This window comes from Micropterus salmoides, unplaced genomic scaffold (genome assembly GCF_014851395.1).
Source record: "Micropterus salmoides isolate LMB-PRFRI ecotype aquatic unplaced genomic scaffold, ASM1485139v1 Ms_hic_scaffold_2389, whole genome shotgun sequence".
Taxonomy (NCBI): domain Eukaryota; kingdom Metazoa; phylum Chordata; class Actinopteri; order Centrarchiformes; family Centrarchidae; genus Micropterus; species Micropterus salmoides.
In genome coordinates this window covers 6,857-19,616 of record NW_024041583.1, presented here as the reverse complement: position 1 = coordinate 19,616, position 12,760 = coordinate 6,857, and the positions used below count along the sequence as shown (strand labels likewise).

At 37.9% G+C, this 12,760-nt stretch overlaps 1 protein-coding gene across 1 annotated transcript; it reads left to right on the top strand.

The window, feature by feature from the left end:
* Nucleotides 1–1,254: 1,254 nt before the first annotated feature.
* Nucleotides 1,255–1,560, top strand: LOC119918722 (ubiquitin carboxyl-terminal hydrolase 12-like; the record flags this gene model as incomplete). The annotated part of the gene is given in 1 exon segment (XM_038739451.1): nucleotides 1,255–1,560. A coding segment is annotated over 1 exon segment (104 nt), but the record flags the coding sequence as incomplete, so codon positions are not given.
* Between the last annotated feature and the right edge of the window lie 11,200 nt (nucleotides 1,561–12,760).

Here is a 12,760-nt window from a genome sequence, read left to right as displayed (position 1 = left end):
TTTTAGGGTTTGTGGAAATGTACTCTCCGGTCTGTCTGGCTGCTTTGTTTTCTAGCTTTTTCTGTTTCTTAAATCTGCCTTTTTACTTCTTATAAGTTAGCTTTTCTTTTCGGTCTGTCCACCTGAAACTGAAGCTGTCTGGGTTTTTTTTTTTCTAAAGCTTTGTAGCCAGTTCTCTTTCACCACCAATCCAAAACATGCAGTTTGTTTTCAGCCCCATTTTCTCCCTCTTTGAACAAAGCTGCAAATGCCAAATAAGAAACCGTCGGGGCCGAGTCTCAAGATATTCACCACATTGATTTTAAATGGAGACTCGGTAGCAAATGATATCAAAACCCCTCATAAAACAGTTACACAACAAAGTTCAACAGCATAGCAGTGAACTGAAGGGAAGGATTTTATGTTGCGCTAACACAGACCTCCTCAAGACCTGTCATGTCTCAGGCATCTTTATATAACAGTTTACCCAGGTAGAGGGAAGAAAACTTGTGGTCTTGTCTCTCAGTCTACTCAACTTGACAAAATATGAAAAGGATGTTGCCTTGTGGTACCACTTTGACTGCCTGAGGTATGATAAATGTCTAAATGTTGTGCTTTCCTGCTCACTTTCATGGTGAGGCAGGTCACAAATGTACACATTTTGCACAAAGAAAACAACTGAATGCTACTGTACACTGATACACACAAACTTAGTCATGTTAGTGTTGCAATAAATATATTTTTCATATGTAGTTCAGAGTAATTCAGAATATCCTTTGCTTTCGTTGGTTTACAGGATGTACCAGTTGTGTGGTTTTAAGGCCTGTGTAAGCATAAGGCGTAGAGAAAGAAATTATTTCAGGTTCCTGGAAGAAAGCAACGTTTGAAATAGTTCAGTATTGGGAAATACATTTATGTTCATTCTTTCAAAGAGTTGGATGAAAATATTGATACCACTCTCATGAGGTCTAGAGCTGGTGCCAGGATGTGGTTAGCATAGAGTACACCTACAATCAGCTTTAAAGCTCATATATGGCACACCGTAACGGAAAACAAACAGAAATGAAACTTTTTTTTTTTTTTTTTTTTGGCAGACAACAGCTGAGGGCTGCGATTTACTGACATCTTGTCATGACGGTGAAGTTTGAAAGAGCAAGGGCCAGCCATTTCCCTGCTTCCAGTCTTTATGCTATGCTAAGCTAACCGGCACCCAGTTTCTGCTTTGTAGGTGGTCGTTTTATGTCTAACGTCCTGCCATTTATCTTCTTCTCTTGTAGAAAATTGACGCGCAGGCGATCGAGGAGTTCTACGGTCTGACGTCAGACATTTCCAAGAACTCTGAGTCAGGATACATCCTGTTCTACCAGTCCAGAGACTGACCCAGCCAGCGGGAAATCCCCAGCAGACTGTCACTCAGCAGAGGGGGAGGCGCTTATGGCCGCCACCGGCTCCGCCCGGTACGCTCACACAAGTATCCAGGCTTTATTCCCTGTAGGCGGAGCTTTGCACTGGAGCACCACTCGGATCGGTTGGGACTGGTTCAGGGTCGCAGCCTCCTGGATTACGACCATTCAAACCCTCTGAGCCACACTGCGAAAAGCACCTTAACAAAACAAGATGGCCGAGTCTGTAACACTCGCTTTGCACTGGGGCATCAGCTGGGAGTTACGCCGATCCAAGAGGCTGACATCACCATGTGCACAGCGGCTCTTTTCGGAGGGTATGGCAGTTTGGGAATGTTGAGACGATGCAGAGTAACTAATCAACTGTTTTGGATGAGACAACTTCTGATTGTAATCCACCTCATCACGGTAACCATTAAGTGTCATCACAGTTTTCTTTAGAGTTTTTTTGTGTGTGTGTGTGCGCATATTATAACGTGCTAAATTAGCGTAACGCTAACACACAGGTACCATGCGTTCACCCCAAACAAACCCCCCACCAACACCACCAAAACATGTCAGAGAAACTAACATCTGGCTGTTAGAAGTCTCACTTGTCACAACAAAACCACTGACGCAGGCTTTAGCGATTGAATAGCTTGGACGTGGAGCGCGGTGCGTGATGCAGTTACTAGTTTGCAGTGTTTGTATCATGTATCTATGCTAATGACATAGTGTTAAAGGTATAGCATGAAAACCAGCTATCAGAGAGATGCTGGTGAATCTGTTGGACGGGCTCATTGTTGGGAAAACCATTTAAAGAGGGTTTTTTGCTGTAAATATCAGCAATCTGTGTCTTAAAGCAGAAACATGAAGTCTGGGTGAACATCAGTTTGCCCTGTTGATGTGTTTTTTTCAGCAGAAACTGGTAAACCCCAAAAAGGACGAGCCTTACAGATCACCAACAACCCTCTCCCACTTTCAAAAAGGCCAGCTGGCTGAGTGAAAGTGGCTGGTAAGAGTTTTAGTTTTAAAGTTACTGGCGTGTGTCGTGCCATTACGGGTCATGTTTGCTGCCACAGCTGAAAAAGTCAACTGAAGGAAGGACACCGAACGAAAAGCGGTGAGGTGTTCAAAGTTAAACAGCATAAGCTAACAAGTCAACCTAAATCACACAGTTTCTTTTGTGGTTTGCCTTCAAAGATTGGTGTCGTTTTAACCTTTTTTGACTTGTTTTAAGATGCCAGAATTTGCACATTTGTGCCATTTTAAAAAGGGACAGATGTGTTTTTCTTTTAAGTCAGTTCTGACATCCAAACTGCCACACTACGTACAGGTTGAATGTTTGTGTTTAGTGTGTCTTATCCTTTTGTTCCTCGTTTATTAAAGCTTTATTTCTGGACAGCAAACTAACACAGACCTCGCTGCAGCTGGTTCAGCACTCATAATATCAGCCACCAGTCCCACGCTGGCAAATTTTGACTCTGGCTTAAGTGTTTCTCCTGCAGCTGCAGCTCTGGCAGGCTGTCAGACATTTTACATAACATGTTTTTCACTCCAGAATCTTAAATTGGAGCCCTCACTAATGCTGAGTGATGCTAACGGGCTGCTGATGTGGAGCGCGCCCACTGTCAGTCAGCGACATGGCGTATTAAATGCAGTCAGACTGTTGTGTTTGTCTCAGCCGTTTAAAATGGATTCCTCTCCTCCGTATCCCTCAAAAGCTCATTTAGAACAACGGAAAAAAGTTCAGGATGGAAACAACTTATGATTTAATGTTGACTCATACAGTTTTAAGAAGCGTTTTATTTTAATAAAAGGAATTTAATGCAGCTGCTTCTCCAATTTGAACCTGCCTTTCTCCATTTTTTATTATTGTAAATTCAAACCTTCAGTCATTGATTTTTCAATTGTTGTCTTCCTCGGCTCTAGACATGCTGAAGATAAACAAAAATATATGAAATTAAAGAATCAGTAATGTCCCCAATAGGGCTGGAACTAAAATTTTATTTTTTTTATAATCGTTGTTCTTTCGACATAAGATTTAGTCTATAAAATGTCAGAAAACAAAACATCTTGACTTCTCAGAGCCAAAGTAATGTTTTCAAATAGCTCGTTCTGTCCTACAAAACGGTGCATAACTTAAAAAAATATAAATTTTACAGTGATAGACAACAGACAAAACATCCTCACATTTGAGAAGCTGCAGTCAGTAAATGTTTGGCATTTTTGCAAGTAGTTTTCTGACGATCATGTCAGCTCTGATCTCTGTGTTTGCGAGGAAGAGTCATGTTTCTCCATTTTGATCATCAGAATCACCTCAAAAGATCAAACATTAACATCTGTGGTATTATCCTCACACTCTGGAGGTAAAAGAGTGGAGTTAATGCTTTTTAACTGGACAAACAGGAGCAATTTTAAAGCCTGGTCATGGGCAACAACCTTCCTTTTCTCCTTTTGTTGTTTTTCTTTAACGCACAAACAAACCAAATGTAGGTTGTTGGTTTTTTTCAGTTTAATCTTGTTTTTTCTGAAGTATGTTTTACACTGCCGAGCTCGTGAGGCTCCACCTGACTGGGCTGTCCCAGATTAACAAGCAATCCCGCACGTGAGTCTTTGTAACAGAGCTGCAGCAGATGGAAAATGAATGGAAACATGTTCTCTGTAGCCTTTAAAGGTGTTTATATTCTGCAGTAGTTGAGTGGCCTGGGCAGTGGGTCAAATATTATCTGAATGTTAAAATGTACAGTAAAATAAAAACAGGGCTGCTGCTTGACCTATAAACACCAGCTTGAGTTGGTCACGTCTCAATAATCTGAAGTTGCTCTCTCTCTCTCGCTAAAACCAGAAAAGCACTTTTAACGACTTTACTATATTCTGAATTTCTTTATCTCCTTTTTAAGCCCTTCTATTTGATTCAGCTCTGATTCAGGTTGGACATTCCAGGGTTTGCTGACACTGTTGAACTGTTACAAAATAATCTACAAAGAATATGAGCTAGCATGTATTTGAATGGCCACCACAGCACTTTGCCAGTTCAACAGACGCCTCTTTGTTAGCATACATGGCTAAAGTTGCCCTTAAAACAGCCTTAGCCCTGATCCTGATCCAGGACCAGGTCTTACGATGCATCGTGGCACTGCGTTGCTCTCTCCTGAAACTCCTGAGACATTTCAGTCTCTGAGCAGTTCATATAAATTTGTCATGTTAAGAATGTAAAGTACATACATGGTGAATGAAAGGCTTCTCAGCAACTGGGGCTGAACGATTTAAAAAAAACAAAAAAAACATTGCAAATGCGATGTGATTTGTGATATTGGAGGGAATGACAGTTTTTACATAATTAGTCTTATTTTAAGTGAAAAACATATTGAAATGTTTATGGTGTGATTTTTACAGAGCGCTGTACCGAACAAAGATCTTTCCTCAAGTATGTAGAGGATGAATATGTAGGCCAGGACCTCTCTCTGCCACTATACAATATTTAAGTTTTTTATTTTTGCCTTTAACAAATATTGCACCTGTATTGTAGTCCATATTGCATATTTCAATTAATTGTTCAGCCCTATTAGCAATTGCAAAAGACATTTACATTAAGCGGGAGCATAGGCACAAAAATGATGATTTGCTCTGACCTAAGAAGTTCTCTGGAAGCACTGAGCTGCTGTGCCCCATTCTAGTCACTGAGCAGGGAAGACATCCTGCGCCACCTTTGGTTAACATGGTTTGAAATGACTAATGGATACAGCCTTTCTTGTTCAGGACAATGACGCACAATAAGGTATTTATAAAACACTGCCAGCAAACCCAGACATATCCAAACTCATAATATGTCAAATTTTAAAGTAGAAGTTAAAATCTGTTTATTAAAGCCACAGAAGTGTTTATACAAGTTCTTGAACGTCTAACTTGGCTTAAAAGTTTTCAAAATAAAGGAAAGGGAGCGACTTCAGATGACGTGACATGACACTTCCCTTCACGCACTGGGTTGAGGCTTCAAAGTCAGAACACTATTTCCTTTTTTCTTCTCCTGTATGGGCTGCTCTTAAACTCAACTCATCTAGATGAAAGGAAGTTCTTTATGCGCCTTGGCTAATCTGTTTTCGGGGGCGATCCACTTTGTATTTGTTTTTGTTCTACAATATTTGTCAGAAAAAGTAGTATGTTGTTTCGCATAACTTGAAACGCAGGTTATATCCAGATGCCAAATAGAAACTGTGGACTCCTGTACGAGTTGCTTTCATTTGTACAAAATTAGTGTTCACAGCTTTTTAAAGAAGAATTTCCATTTACTCATTGTATAAATGAACAAAAACAAGCACATAACGCATTATTTTGGGGATAAAAGTCCACAGATTCAGTTTGGAACTGTTTATGATTCTGTCTTTTAATTAAATGCAGTTTAATGGAAATAACTGGTCCTCAAAACTGTAAATGTGTCTGTCATCAACAAGGCTCTTTTTTAATTTAAATACTATTAATATTATTGTTATGAATGTTTAACTTCTTTTTGTTAGATGTTTCACTTGTTTTTGATATATTTCACTAATTTTACTAGTCTACCATTCTTGTGTAGGCAGCTTCGGATATTTGAAGATATTTTTGTTTTGATTTGGGAGGATGTGACGAGAGATGTTGACGTGTACATAAATACAGATGTTATTATTGGAATATAAATATTTGCTTGCTTGAAATAATCAGCGGACCTACAGTAGGTTTGAAAATCTCAAAACACTTCTGGTAATGAATCAGTAAACCTGGTGCTTAAAACGAAGCCCCACCCATCTGGCGTCCCAGGCAGCCTAAAACAAACAACCCCAATGTAAATGAGCTCATCTGAAAGGTCACAATATAAAACACAGAAAACTGTCTGATTTCATGAATCTGTTGTAGAAGCTCTCTGTACATTAAACTGCTGCGCAGAAAGGAACTGACCAAAAACTGTGGATCACTGTGTTAAAAGGAAAAATCCACTTTAAAGTACATTAACACAAAAAATAAGCCATTGGTGAGTTGTTCCTATGTCTCTCAACCTCAGTTTTATAATTAATTTTTTTTCTGTGAATAACCAGTCAAAGGTAAACGATATGGTCAACACCTTAAGACGTTTTGTTGATTATCACAATGTTGAGGAGCGCTAGAAGACTTTGCTTCCCCCCCAAAATTATTTCAGGTTAAAGTATTTCACTATCAACCTTCAGGTGTTTTTTATAAAGTTTAAACAACTTGGAAACTTTCCTTTTAAATATCAGAGTTTTGTACTGATTTTTTTAAATAACACCAACAAACTGCCCAGATAAATGCCGATAATAGCTTACTGCAGATGTATTGGTATTGTGTATATTGTATGTCCAAGTAATACAAAACTGCAGTACAGAATAGATAAGTCCCTCCCCTTCCGGTGGACCACCAAGTGACTTTATGTCGTAATAATTAAGGACAGTAGTCAACGGAGAGAGACAACACATTTTTTTTTTTATACTGTTTGATTGTGTCCCGAATCACATATATGATGTTTGTCCATTTAAAATATTTCGTATGTCAGGAAAGTCACAGTTTTTTGAAAAACTGTTCAAGTAAAAGACTGTGAGAATATATAATTATAAATAACACAAACATAGAAGTCGCATGTGACGTCATAACTTTTTCTCTCAATGAGTGAAGCTAATGATGCTAAAATTGAAGAAATTACATGTGTAGATGATGTGATGAAAGGGCCGGGAGTCGTTGGATTAAGCACATCAGCTGGGATACATTTCTGTGTGGAACATAGCTAAGTTACCTAGCAATGAAGATTAGCGTAGCATAATAGCGCTAACATGTTTGTGACATATCGTGCGAGACAAGAGATGAAGTTGTTCATTGAGCGGTTTCACACAAAACTAAATATTGCTTTACTACAAAATGCGACTTTCTTGACTTCCCAAATTTAGATTGACACTCATCATGTGTGTTCAATTCAGGGCACAATTCATATGGGACAAAATAAAATTGTTGTCCACGGAGTGGAAGCGAGGGATTGCTCTCTATATAGCAATTTAGTGTGTCCACCAGAGAGCACTGAGGAGCTTATTTTTGAATTGTAAAATGTTCCAGTCAACACATACGTTGGTCAGAGAATAACTGCAAATATATATTGTTAGTGGATATTTTTTTAAACTCTAATATTGACTTGGTATCATCCATTCAACATCAGGTGTTGGTCAGGCTAAATAACTTTTTCTTGTATTTAACAGGGAAGACATTGTATTTAACAAATAAGCTGAACATTCTCAAATGTCACAGTATTTATGTACATTAACTGAAATAAACCCCAAATTAATCACAGTAAAAGTAAAATTATGATGCGGATCAGACAAGATCTGGTTAAAAATAAGAAAACGACTTATTAATCGGACCATTCATTTTAAGTTTTAGTAGCACTTTACCTGTGCTAAATTAAACTGGCCATTCGATATTGTGATGTGATTGCTTACCCAATCAGAGTCTTGTGGGCATTGTTTCCCAAACTACAGTGTCATCTGCAAAGAGTGAGACCTTTTTCTAGAGCTCAAAAGTTATTCCAACATTAACCAATCAAATAACACAGGAACAAATCCATAATATTTGACTGATTCATATTAAGCTCCATCATTAATGAAAAGCAGCACATTTTTGTGACTGTTTTAAGACGGTATTATAGGAAGGTAGAAGTGTTCGGTTGGGGGAAATGGAAGCACCAACATGTTGCCACTAAATAACTCATTAAATAACAATAACTGACACCTGCAGGTGGATTTTCCCTTTAAAATTAACAATTTTAATCGTTTTGTCCTCTGAAATGTTCTTTTCAGGGTTTCTGTCGTCCACATCACTCCCTTCTTTTCAAACTCACCAAGAATGTAAATGTTTTGAATTCAGTGTGTGACCAGCAAAAAGTGACTGATGACAGCAGCCTCACAGAATGGATTGTTTTAAGGATTTAAGAAAATATCCAAACTTACATCAAACCTTGATATTGGATTTGTAACAATTTAAACATTAAAAAAGTAAATTATGTTTCTGCATCAATTTACGTAAAATACTCAAATATAGAACATTGAAAACAGAAAGCTTGCTGTAGCCTACAACAGAGAGTAATGTGCGTAGAATAATAAAGTCTTTGCTCTTATTTTGAAGACAGCCTCAGACACACAGAGGTGTTTTATACTTGTTTTTTGTTACAGCCATTTAATTTGCCATGAAACTGCACGGTGTCGTCTCAGTTCAAGCTTCGACACGGATCTGAAGGAACTGTTTTGTGGGTCTATTGCCGCCGCACATACTGCTGTCTGAAGTTCATTCTGAATACATGTAGATTCAGTGAAGTTTGGGAATGACAGCTGGTTCTGGTGGTGTCCAAACTGTTTGAAATAAAACAAACTGGTTTTGAAGATGGAATAATCCAAACTGTGTCCTTTGTCATCGTTTGTCCTGTAATGCCCCCCCAGACAGCAGGTTTACGTCATCTGAAGCAGAAGAGCTGCAGCAATTTTATCAGCCAATCCAGTATTTTGACTGTCCTTCCTGTGAAGACTTAGCCAATGTTCCTGTTGCATGCCACATTGTTTTATACCTATATTAAAAAAAAAAAGAAAAGAAAAAAAGCCTCCATGCAGATTAAAACAGTTTGTGTGGTGATTAGGGCCACAAAATATGAGATTTAGAGAATAGGAAGATGATAAAATAAATCAGATTTGGGGGAACTAAAAACATAATATTATGAGAACAAACCTATGATTGGATTAGGTAGGATTACAGGTCCAAATGTAGCTTGTTGGGACCAAATACACACATCTGCTACTCAAGACTGAAAAAAAACAGCTGTGACTTCCCCTTCATGTTTTTTGGGGGGGAAAAAAAATAATGTTGTCCATGTTTCGATTTACAGACGACAACGTGTTATAATCTGCTAGAAGGATCCTAGAATTAAACATCGACCAGAGATGAAGCACCAGGACTGGGCTCTTTTTTAATAAAATGTGGTCAATTAAACCAAATGTTATTTTCAGTTAAAGTTAATGAGCTGTTGGCCTATAGCATTTCTTATTGTTTTACCATTATTATTTTGGTGACAAGAAATCTACAAAGGAGGCAATGCTATAACAAAATATATGAAGTAAAAAAAATACTTTACTCAAAACTATTTTTTTCCTTTTCAAATTGTCTGTGTAAAAACCATTCCCGGTCTCCCCTACCTGTGATAAGGGCTTTTTTATAAAGCCGCAATTTTGCTGAAACTATTAACTTACCCATGAAGAAGTCTGGACTCATACCAATGCAGTTTCTAGTCCTGAAACACTCACCGTTTCCTGCTGAAAGGTAAAGTGATGTAAAATATATTCAAAGAATTACACAGACTATGGAGAGGATCCAGCTACAAGATTGATTATGCATTTTTTACTTTGTCAAACAAAGAAATGCTGCAGTTGATTTTTATTGTCTGGTCTTTTGCAGGTCTGTCCTAATCAAACAGGACGGCAAGAATTAATGAATGAAACCTGTATTGCCTCTAAGGGAACAAACAAACAATTAAAACAATGTTATTAAAGATGACAAATGGCTGTAATACTTTATTAATAAACTACAACATGTAGATGGAAGCAATTGAAGTTGAAAACAGAATGAGAAAGCTTTCTGCCTGCGTATTCGGTGTGACAACCCCCCCCCCTTCTTGTCTTCTGACTCATCTTATTGCTTTTCAGATGCTTGTTGCGCAGCTAAAAGTGTGCCCAAAACTCTTTGCACAGTAACAGTGCATTTCCTGGCAGCAGGTTCAACAATAAACAATGACACAGAGGCAGTTTGATATTTAATTCTCTGCAGGTATGGTACATTCTGTGGTTAAGGTCTTAACACACCTCAGTGGATTTTACAATATAGAAAAAAAACATGTCACTGACAAAAGGACGGAATATATCTGGTTTTCTCTACAAGGAATCCAAAAGAGAAGACGTTACATGCACCTGCTAAGGACAGACTGTGTTTGTGGTGAAGAAATACATCGTTGTGATGTAGGAAAATCTCTGTACAACAATGGAAACATGGTTTTCTACTACAAAGAGGCCAGAAACAAACATCTGTACACTTTCTAGTCACCTAATACATTTATCAATATCATTATATGATGCTATAGATGGTGGGGGAAACAGTTTGAAGGTTAAAGGTTGAGCTGATATGGTGAATGTCGCCCTCCTGTGGTGAAAGAAACGTAACTTTCCTACATGACAATCCTGGAATATTATTTTTCATACTTATGGGCCCTGAAGTTGGCCTCGTGCAATTTGACAAGAAACACCTGCTGTAACACCTTTTAAAAACAGACATTAATGCCACCACATTTCTTCTTCAGGTCAAAAGACACTGAGACGTCCGAAGGAGAAATTTGGTTGAGAAGTAGAAGAAATGCAGCCATTGATTCAACAGCACTTCAGCAGCAAGTCCTGCTTCACATAAAAATAGACATTTAATGCTTTTGAAACAACAGTTATATGTAACCTGGCCAGTGGCTGCAAGATGATTTACTTGATAGGAAATACACAGATTGATAGTTGATACTTGACCTACAGTAGCCAAAAGGTCCAATTTAGTAGCCATTGTGGAGCTTTCCATTCATCACATCACACATGAAGATGGAATTTAAAGGTTTTTAGTAATTGTAGGAGTTTAAATGTCCTCCCTTCTCTTCTTTAAAGAATAAACAAATTCTGCTGCAGAAAATACCAGTAAATTTTTCCCTTCCTTTTTCTTCTTATAATACTTTTTTAAAAACTGGGTTAAGAAGGAAAAAAAATATTCCTTTTTGGTGAAACTGCTCATTTGGCTTCATTTTAAGGAAACCTCTGGCCTTTGACAAACAAACTTGTCAACCAACTTTGGCCCAGTTTTAATCTTTTGATATGAAAATCACATCCAGAGGAACTCCTATGTGATAGAGCAGGGGTTATCAAAGTGTGAGACTGTGGGCCTCCCCTCGGACCAAGATTAGAAAACCGTGCCCGCCTTTTAGATTAATTCAATTGCTGCATGTATATGCAATCATGTAGCAGCTACTGTAGTTAAAATAGCCTAAAATTGACATAATTTTTATATACAAAATAATTTGTATATACAAAACTGGGCTGATTCCAGCAGCTGGCAAACATCTGTGTGTTTATGTGATTGATTACATATTCCAGGCGTATCGAAGTGATACAGTCATAACTGCCATGGCGTGGCGTTCAATGAGTAAAGTTTGGGTATATCACATGACCACTTCAGAAGGTAAAACAGATACGAATATATTACTACATTAACCTGGTGCTTTGTCCATCATGAAAAATAAACTGTGCATCTTGCACTGTGAGCTCAGGCATCGTGGAGTGTTGTGAACACACTCTTACTTGTGGTCTCATCTAATGCTGGGGAGGAGAAGCAGGTCCAGCCTGATCCTCCGATAGTCTACAGAAAACCTTCATGGGCCACCTCCTTCAGAGGATCCAGCATCTCAACTCGAACACAGCTAACTAAAGTGCCATAAATGCAAATGAGTTAATACTAAAATCACACCACATGTACTTCACAGTGAGCATTCATTTGGTGATTTGCAGGTCAAAAGACGTCTAGGTTAAAACAAGGCTAACTTCGCTTTTTAAATATTTTTAGACGTTATGTCAAACCATATTTTTATTTTTAGACATCCAAGTTGTATATAACTATAAAACTAGTTTCCGACAAGGCTCTGTTTGCGATCTCTTAAGTCATAGTGAGAGTCAACTTTAATATATCCTAAGTCACTCAAAGATTGAAATGTGATCAGAGCGTAAGTTTAAGTTTTGCCTCGTCTACAATCCTTTTAACAATGTTACAGTACTGTAAAATATTTTTCCATCCACTGGTGATTAAAACTACACGTTGAAAATGAGGATGTTCTTGTTGTTATACGGCAAAGACACACTATGAAAACTAAGCATTATCTGCATAAAGAACTGACTTGAGGACCATAGTTAAATTAAATCTACATGGAGAAAGAAAAACTAAAAGATGAAAAAACCACATTTAGCTCAGATTTAAAGTAGATTTCTAGACATCATTTGAACTGCAAATCACCAAATCAGCACTTACTGAGTTTAATTTCTGGCTCTGATCTTTGCATTGCTAAGATGTCTTCAGGTGTCAATCCTTCTAGCTGAACATTGGATAGTTGATCGTTGAATTGTAGATTACAGTTACAGGTGAATGCTGGTTACAGAAAACAACAAAAACCAAAAGGATTCTGGTGTGGTATCAGTATAGATTAAAAAAAGTGTTAGTCCATGCAGCTATAGTTACATAGTTATGCAGTTCTAGGTAGTAAAGACGGAGGTTGTGTGTGTAAAATCATGAATACATTATGTACATTG